We start from the raw sequence: 18,898 nt of genomic DNA, 5'->3' as shown, positions 1-18,898 counted from the left end.
GCGAGCATTTAGACACACAGAGCCGGATTGGCGAGTTGATCCGAGGTGCCCAATTTTCCGCCTCGTAGGGTAGACATATTGGTGGAACCTTTTGGTTTAAAAAGAATGAATCCCTTCTGCCATGGGAGGGGCTGTTGATGATGCCGCACGTGTGACCCATTGGCGGTGGATAAACAGCAAACAGCTGATAGCAGGAATGATTGATGATTGATTCTTTTAATGACCACACAGCCAGGCTGGTGGAATTTGTTTCCAGTACAGCTCATTGGTATAAGTTCCAACATAAAGGACATTAAACATAAACATAGATATACATACAAACACATATTCATAATACATAAGGGCCATGCTTGATCCTCAGCGTTCACTCAGTTCAGAATGAGCAGCTAGTATCAAAAAATACACCCTATTATTTTCATCGTATAATCCCACACCAGCTGTGGCTAGATGTGCATCAGAGCTCCTGCATGTGGCGCCCTGCAGCACTTCACACCACTGTCCTGTTTCCTGCCTCACCACCCCTGAAATTAAATGCATTTTTCTTCCACTCGCTCTCTGCTTGTACATACCAACTCCCGTAGCAGCTCTTTTTCTGATGCAAAGAGAACTCTGTAGCTGTAGCTGTGGCTGTGTCTCATGTGTGACAATTAATGCACATTGAGGCTGAGGAATATCCCAAGCTTAACCCACAGTCCTTACATTATAAAAACAATGATCAAAAAGATATTGGTTGGCGAGTCATAGCTCTGGAAATCAGCTCTTCAGATGAAAATTCAAGTTGAATCAGGGGCTGTCTGCACATGATTTTAAGCAAATGCAAAGGTGGAGGAAGTACAGACCTTTCAGTGAAAGTAGTATAACTTTGTATGGTTGCCTATTAAGAGCTGCAGCGCGATGCATCCAATGAGTGCTATGAGCGTCACTGTGCTGCAGCAGTGGTGTTTTCCACTTTACTTCTGTGGTTAGTGGTTTTGAGAGAGCATACTCTGTTCACAAATACTGATTAAACTCTCCTTGGCCGTGGAAATAACATATTGGAATTCTTAATGTAAGTGGCGTTCCCCTTTAAAAGTGTCTTTAAAACTCTTAAAGTGAAACCTCGTGACCTCGGTATTATAACAGTTTACTCTCTCAGCCTGGGTGCAGGAGTAGGTCCTGCTGTGTTTGCAGGTCAAATGGTGGACAACATACTACCCTACTCTGTGTGGCGCTGTCATGTCACCCCTACAGGCCACTGCAGCTGCTGCAGCTCTAACCTGGTATGTGCTGCCATCTAGCGGCTGTAAGACAAACAACAGACCGCAGCCAGTTCAAGGATGACGAAGGACAAAAGTAATACTTGATTAAAATCCCTTTTTTATGAAAGAACCTTCTTGGTATTTAGGCAGTTTTTACGTTTTCCAGCCTTTTGGTATAAATGTGTTGTTTGACAGATTATTATAATAAATCTAAAAGGTGACGGTCACGTGATCTCACGACCCGGAACAGAAACATTGCTTGAGCCGTTCCTTCAAGACAGCTGTAAGTGGAAAAGAAAGCTGTAAGTCACTAGCAGGGTGTGTTCTCTATATTCTGTACTGTGTGAAGGGCTTATTCATTTTGGTCGGAACTTCCCGAGTGTTTAAGTTTTTAACTGACGGACGTCAAAGGTTTAATCTGTCACCTCAAACCAACAACAGTAACACTGCGATATAAATGTGTTTGAGAAACGGCTGTTACAATAACGTGGCTCGTCTTCAAGTCCGCTGTGTTGCGATGCGTAACGTTATAGAAACTAACGTTATAACAAAGTGCTTTGCCAGCGTAGAAGCCTGTACAGTTCATCTTGTGCTGCCCGTTTCCCTCCAACGCTGTAAAGATCTGCCCATGCATTTCTTTTCAAAATGTTGCCTTGAATTGGCTATAAAAAGAAAGTATAAGATTTAATGTTATAAATATATAATTTAAAGAACAAAAGACACAGATCTTTAATGTGCTACTATTACTATGAGCATTTGTGTACGGCATACTGTTGTTAGGATGTAGTGTGGTACACAGACTGGCTGTGCTCCATTTGGCTGGTGTGCTGCAAGGTGGCACATGAGGCAACAGGTATGACAGAATATCTACAGTACATATCAGCTGCTCCTCAAAGTGCTACTTACTTATACTTTTACTTTACTCAGGTTAAGGTGGAAACATCGTACCACTTTTTACTGCACAATATTAATCTGACAGCAGTTACTGTACTGTGCATAGAAAACATGATCACTTTATAAAATATGATTCATTGTTGTTGATTAAGTTTTGAGGTGTCCATGTAGACCTTATCAATGCTTGTTGAATCACTGAATTAGTTGCAGCCTAAATCTCGAAGGCAAGTTAATTTTCAAATGTGTTCATTTCAGTCGTCCCTTGTATTCCAAACAGTTTTTGACTCCATGTAATTCTTCATATCGGCTTAGACATATGCAATATCCCTTTTTCTTTGTCCCCAGAATTTTCAAAAATGTTGGAAAAAGGTCATTCCAATGTGACTGGAATAATCTTCTTTTCTTAAGATCTGTTACCTCTTTCAGGACTTCTTTATATTCACATCTCAAAACAACTTGCTCATGTTTTTAAGTTGACGGTAGCCAATTCCAGTTTTTCTTGTACAACAGCTGAGGGTGCAGGGTGTGGGTTGGAGATGGCTAGTGAGGTGTATGTATCTGTGTATTTGTAGTGTATGTATTTGTTTTGTATTTGTGTCTAGAGGTCCCCCTTTAAAAAGAGATGCTACATCTCAAGGGGCAATCCTCTCAATAAATCCAAATTCAAATCAGTCAATCAATTTTATATACAGTATAAAGCCCAATACCACAAATCACAATTTTCCTCACAGGGCTTTACAGCTTATGACATCACTCTGTCCTTGGACCCTCACAGCGGATGGGGAAAACCTGGCCAAAAAACCCGTTCATGGGGAAACAAATGTTAAAACCTTCAGAAAGAGCAACTGAGGAGGGATCCCTCTTCCAGGACGGAAAGAAGAGTAATAGATGTCATACAGAACAGATCAGCATAATAAATTAACAGTAATCCGCAGAACAAAATGAGACATAAAGGGAGATGCATAGCAGCAACAATAATAGCAATAACAACTATAATAGTAATTATAGAAATATGAGTAATAGTAGTAGTAGTACTATGTTATATGTATATTTATGTGACAGTAATAATATTATAGAAGTATGACTAATTGAACACGCAGTAATTTATTCAGATTCAGACGCAGTTGGTAAGCATTTGACACAAACTGATCTAACTGAAACACTTTATCTGTAAACAGAAACTCAAGTCTGCATTCATCAGACATGGAAAACAAATCAGGACAATTTAAGGAAAAGCTTATATCTGAGATTGTAATAAAATGGACAGTAGAACAGAAAGTGTATTTCATTTTAAATCTCTCTGAGGTCACACAGGTGACATTTTTTATTTTCCTCTTGTGTTGAATGAAAGCATCCAGTCTCCACTCCCAGAGGCAGGATACCACATCTCAACTGGGCACAGACAGACCTCTGAGCTCTGGTCAGGTTAAGAGTGACATAGTGCTCTGAGCGGTACATATGCTTAATAGGACTACAGCTGCAGCTGATCCTCAGTTTTGGTTTACATTAAATTTCTTCTGACCATTTCTGTAATTTTCAAATAATGTTTTAATTTGACTGACTCTGCAAGGCAATCCTGGATTGTGTAGAGACCCATCTGGCACAACTGGCATATGATTTTACATTCAGTAAAATTTATCTGATTCCATATTAAAAAGATGTAATCTGTAGTTGTGCCCACTCTCATTTCCCTCCTTTGCTCTCCCCCATGTTGCTGTGCAGAGATGAGCTCGTGTGTGCTTGATGAGGAGAACTTCCGTCGCTGCTGTCAGCTCCTGCTGCAGCAGTCGCAGCAGCTGGGAGACGGCTGGAGCTGGGAGGCAGTCCGGGTGAGGAGGTTCATACACTTACTTCCTGTCAGTACTGTTGAGCCTGACAGCCTGCTGCTGGGGTCCATGAATGCGCTTAATGGTAGTGTCTGATCCGTGCTCAGGGTTCAGATGAGGGCTACCTGAGGAAGACTGCTCTCAGGTCAGTCGTCATTGACTCAACCCCAGTGTGGGACCAGGAAGGATCAGATGCAGAGCCACTCACTTCCTATCACCCCTGGCCTGACAAGCAGAGGCAAGAAACAGAACAGGTGAAAGACTGAATTTTGGAGGAAAACATGCCAACATTCACGGTATATCATTATTTTCCATCTGTGCCTTCAACCTGTAATTAACATATTAAAATATTTCTTTCTCCAAATCTCCACACCTTTAATAATTAATAAGTTTCATGTCCTCTGATGGCTCATTTCCAGCTTCAGATTTGAAGCAGCCACAGACAACACCAGCAGCCTAAATGCTGCTGAATGCTACAAAGTGAACCCCGTTACATTCAACACTGTCTCCATGTTCTCTGTTCCTCCACAGTCTGTTCCTGTTGCCTCAGCCGACGTTGACAGCATCAGCGGTGACATAGATGATGATGATGATGACGATAACGGGGACTGTCCGGTGTCTGAAGGCAGCAGACAGGTGCTGCAGTACGAGTATCACATCCTGCACTCCTGCAGCTACGGTACTCCTGTGCTGTATTTCAGAGCCTCCACTCAGGGTTAGTTACATGTGAGACAGTCACTGCATACACACACTGCCATTCCAACCATCAGATATGTACAGTATGATGTGTTGATTATTTACAGATGGTATTGTTTGATGTAGATGTGAGGGGTTTCGAGATAAGTATACTTTGTGAATGGTGTGACTGTATTGTAGTTAGCTGAAGGGATAAAAAGTATTGTGCTCAGGTACAAGTACGGTTACTGTAAAGACATTTTATTACAACAATTACTTGTGTAAAAATGATTTAGATAAAAGTAAAAAGTAGGTAGTTTAAAATGTGCACCGTGTTAAAATGTACATAAACATAAGTAAGATACATTTTAAAAGGGAAAGGGGGAGTGGAGGGGAAGAAAAATGTTTCTGATGCCGATGTAATGTGATACACCCACTTAAGGTTCTGTATGTGACATTGAGAGCATTAATATAGCAGCAAAGCACTAATTGCTATGTAAAGATGTAGTGGAATAATGGTGTCATGAGCAGACAATGAAGTCACACTTCCCCTGTGTGTGTTGTATTTCAAACTTCTCTATGGTTTGTTGTGGTAAGCTGGTCCAGCTGCGCGTGCATGTTACTATTCCACTGGCTAGCTGCTTTGCACTGCCCTGCCCTGCTGATATCAGGATGGTGTCGTCACCCTCAGTTTCCCAACTGGTTAACACTGTAAGCTCTGTCAGCACTGTTGTTGTTGTTGTTGTTGTTGTTGTTGTTGTTTAGCGCTGTTTATGGAGTTAGCACCATTAGCTGCTAGTTGCTGGCTCAGCCACCTCCTTGTTGAGAATCGTGTCCAGACAACTCATACACTCTGAATTCACATACAGCCCCTTTAAAGAAAAGAACACATCAAGGCTATAAAATAAAGTAAACATATACACATCCCACCACAGAGCCCTAATGTCCAAACCAACTGCATGTCCCTTATTTATAGACAGCACATTGCAGCCTGCTCAGTTAACTAGTTATCAGTTCTGAAAATACAACCTCCTTCCTTAGTGTAGCCTCATTAGAATTAATCAGAAAAGAGATAAAACTCAGACAATTAAACAAAAATAACAATAACGAAAAAGTCTGTGGACACCTTGAGGGATGCGACAAGACAAGACAAGACAAGCAAGTCAAGGGTTCTCCTGAAAATAAATCACTGCCGTTGTAGAGGGACTGCACACCTTTGCATATCTCAGCCATGTCAGTATTTTATGAGGATGCCCTCAGTGACTTATCTGCTGCATATTCTTCCTGGTGTTTCACCATGTCAGAGGGGAGGAGCCTGTCATTAGAAGAGATGTGGAGCTCTGTTCATCCAAACTTCAGGCTTCGGCTTCAGAGCAGTCCTTTGAATACAATCACTCTGCAGGTAAAACCAGGAGAGGTGTACCCATCATCTTTATCATCATCATCCTCCTTGAAGCTCCACTGAGCTCTGTGTGTGTGTGTGTGTGTGTGTGTGTGTGTGTGTGTTTTGTGTGTTTGTTTGTGTCAGGAGCATCCCCTGCTGGGTCAGCCATTCTTTATGCTACACCCCTGTAGAACAGAGGAGTTCATGCGGCCCGTGCTGCAAGCGGCTCAGGAACAGCACAAGTAGGTCTACTGTTGGATTCACTAATCTAAAAAAAGTATTACACTGTGCATCAGGTCCTTCGATACATTTAAAGTTGCATGAAACTTGAAGCATTCGCAAGCCAAGTGAGGTTGATTGTTCTTCACTTCATACATCTGTCAGGTTCATAGTATTTACTGTGTGTGTGTCTGTGTTTGTGTGGCAGGGCAGTGAACTACGTGTTGTCGTGGCTCAGTGTGGTGGGTCCTGTGGTAGGTCTGGATGTTCCTCTGCAGTACTCCACCCAGCTCTGTCCTGCAGCATCACCCAGCAGCACCAAACCAGACTGAGGCTGCACCTGCTCTGCTTCTCCCTCTCTGTCAGCATCACTGTGGAGTCTCTCTCTACAGAGGCTGGATTATCAGCTGGGAAAAGTGGGCAATAGACAGCTGCTTTTGAGGGGTCACAGTTAAATTGAGGCAACAAATTTACTTGGTTAGGGTTAGGAAAAGATCCTGGTTGACATTGGTCACGTGAGTCCACTCACATCAGCTGACTAAGGGCTCGTTAGATACTGAGAAAGATGGAGCCCTCTGTCCGTACTCTGCCTTCATTTTGTCTGCATATGTGTATGTTTTCTGAAAGCTTATGTATACGGACGAAACAGAGCAGTACCACTGGATATCGTGGAGGCAGAGAAGCTTATTTCAAGTTATAATAATAATAATACATTTTATTTAAAAATGCATACATAGCATAAAATAACATACAGAGCAAGAAACATAAAATGTATGACCTTAATAGATGACAAAGACAATTAAATAATGGCAGAACGGAACAAATTGCTAATATAGTGAAAAAAAAATTCTGTCCATTTTGGGATTTATATAATGGTTGCATAGACCACAGCTGCTGTCTTGTTTGTTGTTGTGTGAAACTTTTGACTCTGCCCTCTAGTGCCATCTGTTGGTCGTGTCAATGCCAACATGACGGATGCATGGAAGTATGAAGACAGTGATGTTTACAACCGTTGAAATGGACATATCTATTTTCATACATAAAGGGAGTATAAATAAACCTTGACAAGTGACTAACAACTGAGGTGACAAAGTAACTCAATGGTGACTTGTAGTTTCACACCCAACACAAACACCCGTCACCTGGCTCAGAGTGCTGTGCTTGTTGGACCCATCCACCTTTCCTCCCATTCAAAGTGGACTTTCTTGCTCTTTATACTGTACTCTCTGAATATTTAATAATGATGCACATGGGTTTACAGTGGAGTTGGTTGAAAGCCTGGTGCATCTCATACAGACACTAAAGGGTGTCCCCTGGTGTTACTGCCCAAGCACTGTATTTTGATGCCCTGGGAGTGAGACCAGGCTGTATAGAGTACTCTAGGGACGAAGTTTTTCTGTAGGCCGACATGGAAGTTAGTGTCGCCCTGGTTCACTCGTCAAAAAGCCAGTGGGGTTTTTCCATTGGATTTTGGATTACTGCAGAAAACTAAGCTCTTTATAGATTTTGTTCAGCAAGATTATCGTCACAAATGAACAGCACTTTATGATTTTTGAAGCCTAAATGCAATCGCAATAAGTAAAAAACTAACATGAGGTTATAAACAAACTACACCACAACCAGTCTGTAAGGCCATGTTTGGTGTGATGATGTTCTATAGTCTCATTTAGCCACTTGTTAGCAACCGCCTTTTTTAAGACACATAAAAGCTACAGAATTCATGACTGGGGTATTTACTGACATATTTAATGTCGCAGAACAAAACATGACAATCTCTTAAGCTTGTATTAACCACAGACCTTATTTCAGGCATCTAACCAAAAGCCCATTGACTTATAGACGGGGGGGCTGAGAGTGCTACGATGCTAACTAATTTCGGGGTTTTAGGAGTCATTCCGGGGACACTTTATAGCTGATATTTCTAAGGTTTCTCTGGAAACAGCTGCAGTGAGATGATGATGCATTTATCTAACACTCCAGAGTTTGAATGTAATGACATGTTTCTGAAATAACCTCTAGAAAATAAACTAATGATCTTTAGCAAGGGTTCTTTTGTCTTCATTTCATCTTCTACATTTATCTTTTTAACCCAGTGCTGTAAATGAAGTGCATACAATACAAATGCACAGTCCAAGGTACAGGACAACTGCATGTGTATTCAGGCTGCATTGGTTACACTCTAACAGATGCATTCAGCAATTAAATTAGGGGTATAGCACCCAATATAATGGCTTTAATTTCTACTTGTAAAGCACGGTGCCAGGTAACATGTCACCAAACCTGAGGGATTACAAGTAGTGTTGTGTGGAATTAGTTAAGGTAGTTCAGGCATGACTGTAGTGTAACGAAGCCAGAGCTCCACAGGTTTCGGCAACAGAAGAGTGTGTCAAGGGTGGAGCACACTCTTCCTGACTGTTTCTTTAACCTGGTGTGTGGTGCTATGCAGAGCAATAGCATCTGAGGATAGCAATGTTTTTATTTCATTTTTCATCCGCTTTTTTTTTTGCAGAGTAATTTCACTTTTCATCTTTGATAGATGCTCTGATACACATATGACGTAACGAGGCCTGGTTTGGGATGGTCACGTGGTTTCTGGCGTAAGGCGAGGTATCGAATCTTCACGCGATACTTCTCCCGTGCAGTCTACCTCGAGCTCGGGGCACAACATCTTCAACGTGTTTTCCGCATGCCACTTTTTCTCTGAAAATGTCAACACTCCAGACCCTGAAAACTTATATCAACCAGCGACTCGCGGTGGCTGTAGAGGAAATATCCGCCCTGCTGGAAACAACAATATCAAACTATGAAGAAGAGATTAACCGCCAGCGGAGGCTGCTGGAAGATGAGAGGTCTGAGTTCCTCATCAACAAAGCAGGTATGAAGTTTATCTACATTGTGTTGATTCTACTGGGCTCATTAAATTGATATCTCAGCTCTATGTTATTATTCAAGGTAACGTTACTACGTCTATACTAGCTGACTGAACAGAAAGAGCAGTAGTTTTGCGGTGTTTAAGAAAAGGTGATTTAGTGTCCCGCGGCATATTTGGTCAAGCCGGAAATTAGCCGTTTACGGCCTTCAAAATAAAAGCGGAAAATGAAACAAAAGTGTTGTTGTCATCGGTCACGTTAATTCTCTAAGGTCTCCGTCACAATAACTCCGAAAACTAAGTTGGCGTCATTTTTCATTCAAGTCTTAAGGCGTTTCTCAATACTCAAGTTCAGCAGTTCGGACTTGTGGACTTGGCAAGTTTGGAGTCCGGACTTCCCAAGAACGGGAGGATGGGAGTACAGTCATTTCTGCTTTTGGAACAGCTGCGAACTTGATGATGTCACCACCTCCGCTCGCCTTGGCTGTTGCACTGTGTAGTAGGCTACATGCATTTAGAATAAAACAATAGAAACAGCCCAGCCCTGCGTCTTTTCATTGTCATTGTAAGAAATTAATATGTAGGCCTATACGTTTTTAACGTTTCAACATAATATATAGCCTAACTGACACACAAAAACATATAAATAGCCAAAATATTTTCATAAAATGTCTTATTGATTTTTGATTTCCAACTCGCCAATGCTCACGATCACAATAACCACCAACTCTCCACAAACTTTTTCCCCCGCACCTGGCTTTTGTTTTGATTACACATAATCAGAAGCCAGGTGCGGGAATTGGAAATAGATTAAATATGATCAAAAGCCAGCTGCGGGCAAAAAATTTGTAACTGACATGGATCGGAGAAGGCGTCTTGGTGCAGTTATTGCAGCAGGATTGCTGTACCTGCAGGCTAAGGAGGAGGCTGCCCAGCTGAGGAGGCAGATCCGAGAAAGACAGCGGAGGATGAGGATGAGACGTGCTATGCTTGCATGTCTCTATTGTTTGATATGTTTATCCAGTTGTGGACAAAGTACCCAGAAAAAGTAGTAATATCACAACTAGGGTTGGGTACCGTTCATAATTGAACCGATACGGTATCAGGAATTCGGTACCGGTACCAAACGGTACCTTATTTCGGTACTTTTTAAAGTCTAAACTTCTCAGTTTCAACATTTTATTGAGAACATTTAGGAACAGTGCTGCACATGCATTTATTTTGAAAATTCAATAAAAAGATTTAAATAGAAATAAATACAATTCCTTAAATTGGAAGTGTTTCCCCCGCCTGCCTTGCATGTTGCGTTGCAAATATTGCAGTGAGCACTGTCTCCGTCGACTGGCGTGAAATGCAGCCAGACTTTGGACCGCTTTCGGCTCGCCATTGTTGCTGAGTCTGAGGTGCAAGTCATGCGCTCTCGCTCCGCCTCCACTTCAGGTACCAAAATTTGGCACCGAATCGGTACTCGGTAGTACCGACGTGAATCGGTAGCAAGTACAAAAAGTACCGAGTTTAGGTACCCAACCCTAAATTCACAACAAAGAACAAAAACTGAGTCACAAGTAAAAGTGCTGCAAATCTGACTTGAGTAAAAGTATATGGGTATTGTCAGCAAAATGTAGGCCTACTTAAAATGAAAAACTAAAAGTACTCATTATGCATAGTGACCCATTTTTAAGCGTTGTAATCATCATATAGCTACATGAATATGTATTGAGTATTAATTGATCAATTTACACATAGGCTACATGTGAGCAGCATTTAAATGTTGTCATGGTAGAACTAATTTTAACACCTTTGACTAGTGTACTAGTCTAATCTATAGCAACGCACATCAACATGTAAATATGAAACTTACAACATATAAAACAAACTATCTGAAAAGTAACTATAGCTATCAAATAAATGTAGCTTGAGTAGAATGTACAGTATTTCCCTCTAAGTATCACAAAATGGAAATTCCCAAAGTACAAGTACATCAAATTTGTACTTAAGTACAGTAGCTACTTGGGTAAATATACTTAGTTATTGTCCATCACTGCATTTGTCTCATCATTATGCTTTCTGTCTACATTTTTATGTAGACTTGACAGTTTACTTGGTACACTTAGAAAAAACAAAAGCAGTTTAATATTGTATTAAGTCTAACATTTTATTGAAGTGTTGAGTTGTAGATTGTGGTGCTGTTGAACTGTACTGGATTATACTGACAGTAGTTTCTCATTTAGTCTGTCCTCACCGAAATGAGGATCAAACAGGTCAAATGTTAAGAGGAAAATTTTATTCAGCCACACTTCAGACATCAGGTATACAATTCATATCAGATAATCAATATTTAAAATGCTGTTGAATAAATACTACAATAAATACAATTAATCTTTAAATACAATAAATGAATTACAATAAATTCTTAAAATCATTATTGAATGGTAAAACACATAAATAAGCAAAAGAATACATCCAAAGAACAACAATTACATTAACAATGTTACAACATTTAATAATATAATAATATGTACTGAGACTGAATATTGCCCTTTAGACATACCCCAAATGAATTACATTTCATATTTAACCACTACAGAGATATCAGCCATGAATTTCAAAAGGACTACCCGTGAGAGGCTGCTCTCAGTGGGGCAGCCTGAGCGCTCATACACACATGTTTATTATCTATGAGCGCTGACACTGCTGTCATCTAGCAGGACCTTACTTTCAAGTGGGCTCTATATTAATACATTGACCACGGGTTTGAAGGTTAAACTACGCATGAAAACACTACATTCCGTGACAGAACAACAGTAACATATCAGTAATTACGACTTACAATTGTGTGCCTTTCCCTCACTTGCCATTTCCGATAGAGTTGTACCGATACTGATACCAGTATCGGAAATGCCTCCGATACTGCCTAAAATGCGGCATCGAGCATCAGCGAGTACAGCCTATGACCAACCCAATACCACGTAATGCCTCACGTCATTACGCATACGCATGCTATCGTTTGAACATCGCCATCGCGATGTGCGCATGTGTGATAGTCACATCGCAGGGCATGCGATGTTTTCTCTTTTTTTAGAACATGTAAACTTTTGTTTTGCTTCAGAAAAGCAGCTCTGAAGCTCCGCTCGTTGCTCCGCTCCACTCGCCTCGTCCTCCTTTCCTTCTGTGGTAAATAATCGAAAATATGTCCAGACAGTTGATGGAAACGTCAATGGCACATTTCTGATTTCTTTCTCTGGTGCCTCCATCTTTGTTTGATGAACTTCCTGCCAAATGCTGCTGACTGGGACTTTACCAGGGAAAAAAACACATCAGCACCCTCTAGTGGACCGAAAAAAGCAATTGATTTTTTTTTTTTATTCTAGTACCAAAAGTTGTATGAAAGTGTGTATTTGAAAACATTAATATATATAATAAAAGGTCGATACTTGGCGTTCATATACAATATCACCATGCAAAATATTGCAATACTATGCTGTGTCGATTTTTGTATTTTATAATATATTTACATACCACTTCAACTGGCACAAGTTTGAATTGAATGCGTTGGGATTAACATATTAAGTGTACAGCAGTAGAGCAGACATGCACTATCTGCAATAAAATTTTGTCCATTTGAATTTTGTTGATAAAAGTTTTGCCTATTAAAGTTGGTGCCTATTGAATCTGGTGTCTGTGTATACCTTGCTGTTTGTAATGTTGGCTATTTGCCTAATGAAGACCTGGTAGGGTTTAAAAGTTGCCTTTTTCAGTCCAATAAAATTTATTGTGTAAATACATACTGAATCCTTCATTTCCCATAATGTAACCAATTGCATATTTTTGTTAGACAGTCCCTCCCTAGAAAATTCCATGTCTCTTAATGCAAAAAGTTTGTAATTCATGCTTTCTGCTGTATGGGTTTGCACACATGACGTGTTTTTTACACCCTCAAATTCATTGTTTTCAATGTAGACGCATGGCAGGCGTGCTCAAACGCCAGAGTGACACTGTTGTCGCGTACGTGTTCCTGAGCGCCTTTTTTCAGGGCGTGATGGCTGCACCCTGAGATAAATTGGGTTCAACTTTTGTAACGTAGCAGCATACACTGCATGTCATGTGACGAGGAACAACCAATCACAGACATAGATATATATATATATATATATATATATATATTTACCTGCCAATGTGGCCAGTGTGGCCACCAGTGTGGCCACCAATGTGGCGGATAGCCTTCCGAGATTTAGTCGCCAAATGGAAAATCTAGCCACATTTGGTGCTTGGTGGGTGTTAATTTTTTTAGCCCTGTATACAGTGCTTACCAGATATTCAAAGGTTTTACTTAAGGAATATTGAAATTATGTTTATCAGGTGCCTAGAGACACAGCAAGTATACCAACTTCTTAAGTCAGTGACTTGGGTTTATGTCTGTCAGCTTGTGTATATGTTTCTGTGCTCTCTAACTGACAGAAGTGAATGAATGCAGCTTAAAGTTACAGAGATAAATCCTCTTTCACAGGAAAAGAGAGATATTGGAAAACAATTTTACAAACCACAGGTAAACATTTCACCCTGCCAATAGAACCTTTCACACTGCCTCGTAAAGGCAGAAATTTCACGCTGTTATGCCGCATTGCCGCTCTGTATAAACGGTGCAATCACAGAATTGGGGAAGTTGTCTCGCCTCTGAGCTGAGAATGGAGGTAGTAACAGTGCCAAACTAATGTCTGTATAAGAGGGACAGATGGTGGGGTGATGTCATGGGTGGTACAGGTGTGACATTTTGACGACGTGTTACGCATCCGATCCACTACGGGAGATTTAGAAAGTAGCTGTTAGCAGTTAGTGCCTAATTCAAAGAAGAAGAGCAGTGGCTGAAAATATTTGCAAATCGGGAAAACAGTGAGATTTGTAGGGCTGTACCAGGCTCAGATTTATGTCAGTCAAATAAGTTTAATGCAAATATTGGAAGATTAGGTTGTTTGTTTGTTTTTTCAAAATAAATTTTGAAAGTGGGACGTTGAGTGTGACAACAGCATTCATGTGATATAGTAAACAAGCTAATGGCTCTAACAACAAATCGGAAATGGGCAGCAACCTTTTTTTCCCACACTTAATATCAAAACAAAAGCCAGACACTGTGTAATATTAAGTACCTGTGAGCTGTAAATTCACTGATTCCAAGCAGAAGAGAGGAGATAATGTTATTTCAGAGCCTTTCAGTGGAAAGTTTCTCTTCCTCTGTGCAGCTGCATCACATCCGCAGCTGTCTGTACCAAAGAGTAGCGTGAAAATCAAGAGCGCTCATTCTGCAGGGAAATCTGGGGACCAGATTGTCCAGAGAATTGCATTGCAATTGCACAGTGCGCTGGCTCGCAAAAAGAAAAAAAAGGCTGCTCGATTTGAGGGAATTCCAGTTGACTGAGGGGTTTTCGACTGATGATTCGAATCTCCAACTTTAAGGGGCAGTCCTGCAAGTCTGGGAGCTCCTTACCTTCCAACCAGAGGACAAGATCAACTGCCATATAACAGGGATGGTAAATGGTAAATTGCCATGTTATGCCATTGTTTTTGTCTGTAAAATGCTGCCAACGCATATGTTATATGTCACACTAGAGGCCAACGCTGTTTTACATGTCACAATTATTACGCCTCTTTTGATTCCACAATGCTAACATGCTGTTTAAAATCACACTCTGTAGCAGCATGATGCCACCATTGTTTGGTTCTGTGTAAAAATACAAAGGTAGCATAAAGAAGGTAATTAGTAGTGGCCCTGTAGCGTGATATCTGTGTAAAAAGGGCTTATGTCTAACTGTTATTTTTTTCTGTTCGTTTGTTTGTTTTTACTTACAGGTACGCAAGAGGCCATGAGATTTCGAGTCATCATCGAGCACGATATCAAGAAGATAACTTTCCAAAACGGCCTCCCTTCAACTTTGGAGGACTTGATTAAAGTGTTTAAACAAGCTTTTTCCATCACCACAGAGATAGGCCTTCTGTACAAAGATGCTGATTTTGATGACTTCTTCACGCTAACCTCTACAGGTGACCTTAAGGATAAAGACACACTCAAAGTAGTTCACCTGCCAGCACCTTCAGGTATAACAAGGCCAGCGGCTCCTCAGGAGCGCAGACCCGCTGACTTTGATAACTCCCTCACAATAACCTCTACATGTAGCCTGAAGGATAAAGACATAGTCAAAGTAGAGCACGTGCCATTATCACCAGGTATATTAATGACCACGGCCCCTCAGGAGCGCAACCCTGACACATCAGACACGTCATCTGTAGATGATCGTCTCTCTGTGGATTCACAGGATGCTGTGATTCCCAGTTCCCCTGCCACTGGGAGGCAAAGCCTGTGGCCTGCCATCTTTCCCATTCCAACCTTCTCCTACAACACGGAGATGGCTTTGAGGCAAGGCAATGAAAAGTTTCTCAAAGACGGAATTTTGCTGACATCACCTAGTGTCAAATCTGACATTCTGGAGCGCCTGGCGGAGGCCATGTTTTCCTACACAGCTTATCCCAATGATCCACAGAGGACTGCCGTTGCACAGGCGCTAATAGAGAAGCATCCCTGCTTGAGGGAGCCTGGCTCTTATAATGGATGTTATGGGTGGCAGCAAAGCCTAAAATACAAGTGTGCAAACTATCGGAGCAAACTTAAAGCACACGGAAACCCTGAACTGCTAATAAATTCACTGAAACACAAGCAGGAGGGCGAGAGACAACCTGCCAAAAATATCAAGAAACCAAGGAAGGCTGAGGTGAACTTCCTTCCCCCACATCCAGCCGGCGAAACTGATGAAAGCCTGGAGAATGTGAGACTGGAGCTTATTGCAGTAAGCAGGACAAAGGACAATGGTCAGATGATCAATGACATGATGTCCAGAACATACAGCTATAGAAGGAGGGAAGTAGTCGGCCAGTCCATGACAGTGGCAGAATTCAGAGAGAGATGGCCTACCCTCTTCGATCCAGTACAGGTAAAGAAACTGATTGAATGTTCCTTCTGTCACACCAGCAAATGCACATCTTGTAGTGAAGTACAGTGGCTCCCAAACTGGAGAGGCCCACAAGAGTGTGTAAATGTGTAAAGTGTAAATGAGCTATGGTAAACTTTCCTCCATCTTAAAAGATGCTCAGATACAGTATCTCTGCTCAATTGCCAGCGAAAATCCAGCAGATTTTCTGTGACTCTTGGGCTGTTGCTGTTATATTTTCACATGCCCGCCACCATGGGCACAAACACTATAGGAGCGGATCTGGAGAAACATTCACACACTCTTGCACACACCAAATGCAGATCAAGCAGTAAAACTAAAACTAGGCACTGTTGATCAAATATGAATCTACATTCTATTACTGTGTTGCCTATTTCTAAAATCCTATTCCTATTCCTAAAATGTCTTCAGAACCATCTTTTAGTGCACTGTTTGGCAATACAGGATTGTATGTCAGGTGCCATGTTGTTATTTATGTCTACCTATGTCTTTCTACCTGTGAAATATTTTCCTGAATGTTGCAGATGCTGACGGGCCAAATAAAATCACCTGTCATCAACCATCATCCGTTGTTTACAAGTATTTCAATTTTAGGAGTACTTGAGACTTGTGTCTGCACTGCAAAGCAACTCAACTAACTTGTTATACCACCTTAAAAAAACTTGACAATCTACAGAACAATCAATGCATGAAGGCCAAAAAGAATAATGTCCACAGATATGGAATGAGTGTCCAGGATAACTTTGCTAACAATACCTCACTGAATCCCTGTCCTTGTCCAGCAACAAGACACTGGACATCAGTGACAGCAGCAGATTCATATCCATATGAGATGCACTGGATTCAGGAGAAGAAGACACTTATTTTAAGTCTTATTTTGATGCAGAAATGTGTTTATTAGTGGAATGTAGCACAACATGGAAGTTAAAGCAATGCTCTATTACTCTACTCAGGGACGCCGCCAGGAATTTTGGGCCCCATGAACAAAAAAATCACATTGGGCCCCCCCTGCACAGCTGTTGTCACCACATCTCTAGGACCTAACTGACCCATTAAAAGCTTTACATAACTCTAACTTTGAAGGCTTGTAACTGTCTTGCTTCTTGTAGCTCAATACTACCAGTACAATATTTACTGCTAGTGAGTTGTACATGCAACAGTCTGCATACAGTATGCAATTCACTATTTGATGCAAGATTACAAGCCACAATAAAAAATGTGCTAAAGGCCATCTTTTACAGTCTAAATGTAATTTTTATTGTAAAATCCCAAAATGGAAAATTCTCTTAACATTAATGAAAGACATAATTCAATCTAAATGAAAGCATCTAACTGGATTATTTTAATATTGCCTGTAACTTTAATACAGGCTGAGTTAGGATACTTAATGTTTCCAACTGCCCAGCATCCAGTACAGACAGTTGAAGGCTGTTTTTGTTTCATAATAATCATTATGTGGAAAAATAATTTGTTTGAATTTCTGTCCTTTAAAAAAATTTTGTTTTCTTTTTTGTAATGGTAAAAAAGAGAGAGAGAAATTCCCACAGACTCCCTGCAATGATGCTAACTGGCATATCATTCAGCACAATGTTGCTCACCTTCTTCATTGGGACGGGGAGGGGTAAAGTTATGGGGAGACAGGGCTGCTGCTTCTGACTCATCTGTTGTTGAGTCTGGTAAAAGGGGCAGGGACAACGGATTTAATATGAATGTCTTGCTAAATATTTACCTGCACTGATTAAATGTAGGTTAAAAAGGATTGAAAGTAGGCTAACGCTAGTCTGTAGCTAGCTTATGTCACTATGGACATTAAGCTAACAGGTTCATTTCTACCACTCACAGACTATAGGCTACCCACCTTTCTTGGAGAAAAACTGGGTCACATATTGACACCCTTTCTTTTGCCTCTCCTCTCTCTCCTTTCTCTCTTTCCTTTTTTGAAAACCGGATTTTCTTTTAGTACTAGGTAGCATGATGATGACTGTAGCATTGGAGAGCAACTGCTGACTGCTGCTAGGCACCGTCACCGTCAGTGCCATAGATATCATATACAGTAGATACCTCGTTGACGGCTTCGGCACGTTTCAGCGATGCGTCAACGTCACCGCCGTCTTGGGGTGGTCAGGGCCAGCTGGCTAGTACTGTTGTGTATGGAGATAAGTCTTCAGCAAACTTGGCGTGCTCACTCAAAAGTCTCAAAGTGTAATTGGGTGCCAGTTCAAAAAACTACAGCAAAGCAGGAAAAACCCGACAGCGCTCACTAATAAGTATAATACTTTTTAGTATAGTGGATTGCACAGCAGCAGTCGAACGGACGCGTTTCAGCTCATAACCGTCCTCAGTGTTAAATGGTTTGTGGGCGTGTGTCCCTTTTAACAGAAACCAGCTGGTTCAGATTAACATTAAAAACAATACAAATATGGATCATTCATAAATGCAACCTCAGTGATACATCGAATAGTCTAAATATAATAAAAAAGAATAGAATAATAGAAAATCTTGAAGCACAAAATACAATACAATATCAAAAGATAGACCAATATATATCTATATATATCTATATATATACATGCATACATATACATATACAGTGGTGTGAAAAAGTGTTTGCCCCCTTCCTGATTTCTTACTTTTTTGCATGTTTTCCACACTTAAATGTTTCAGATCATCAAACAAATTTAAACATTAGTCAAAGATAACACAAGTAAACAAGTAAAGTGAACTTGGGTTCTACAGCAGGACAATGATCCAAAACACACCAGCAAGTCCACCTCTGAATGGCTGAAGAAAAACAA

At 40.8% G+C, this 18,898-nt stretch overlaps 2 protein-coding genes across 6 annotated transcripts in view; both read left to right on the top strand.

The window, feature by feature from the left end:
* The first annotated feature begins 1,486 nt into the window (after positions 1-1,486).
* Positions 1,487-8,266, top strand: atg10 (ATG10 autophagy related 10 homolog (S. cerevisiae)). Of its 4 annotated transcripts, none has more exons than XM_050074869.1 (7): positions 1,487-1,540; positions 3,855-3,961; positions 4,066-4,212; positions 4,490-4,673; positions 5,938-6,035; positions 6,165-6,259; positions 6,445-8,266. In XM_050074869.1, the coding sequence occupies exons 2-7, from the start codon at positions 3,857-3,859 to the stop codon at positions 6,566-6,568; spliced, it is 753 nt and encodes a 250-aa protein (XP_049930826.1). In that variant the 5' UTR covers positions 1,487-1,540; positions 3,855-3,856; the 3' UTR covers positions 6,569-8,266. The 4 variants fall into 4 exon arrangements, with proteins under 4 accessions (XP_049930826.1, XP_049930822.1, XP_049930824.1 ...); XM_050074865.1 differs by having other exon boundaries at positions 6,162-6,259; XM_050074867.1 differs by having other exon boundaries at positions 1,503-1,521; positions 6,162-6,259.
* A 600-nt stretch (positions 8,267-8,866) lies between these two features.
* LOC126408971 (uncharacterized) overlaps positions 8,867-18,898 on the top strand; it is a 21,878-nt gene continuing 11,846 nt past the window's right edge. For both annotated transcript variants that reach the window (XM_050074800.1, XM_050074801.1), the window contains exons 1-2: positions 8,867-9,111; positions 14,950-16,085. In XM_050074800.1, the coding sequence (XP_049930757.1) occupies positions 8,943-9,111; positions 14,950-16,085 (1,305 nt within the window). In that variant the 5' untranslated portion in view covers positions 8,867-8,942. The remainder of the gene's footprint in view (positions 9,112-14,949; positions 16,086-18,898) is intronic.

This window comes from Epinephelus moara, chromosome 21, assembly GCF_006386435.1.
Source record: "Epinephelus moara isolate mb chromosome 21, YSFRI_EMoa_1.0, whole genome shotgun sequence".
Lineage (NCBI taxonomy): Eukaryota > Metazoa > Chordata > Actinopteri > Perciformes > Serranidae > Epinephelus > Epinephelus moara.
Note: the sequence above shows the minus strand (reverse complement) of the source record. Positions and strands in the feature narration are given on the sequence as shown.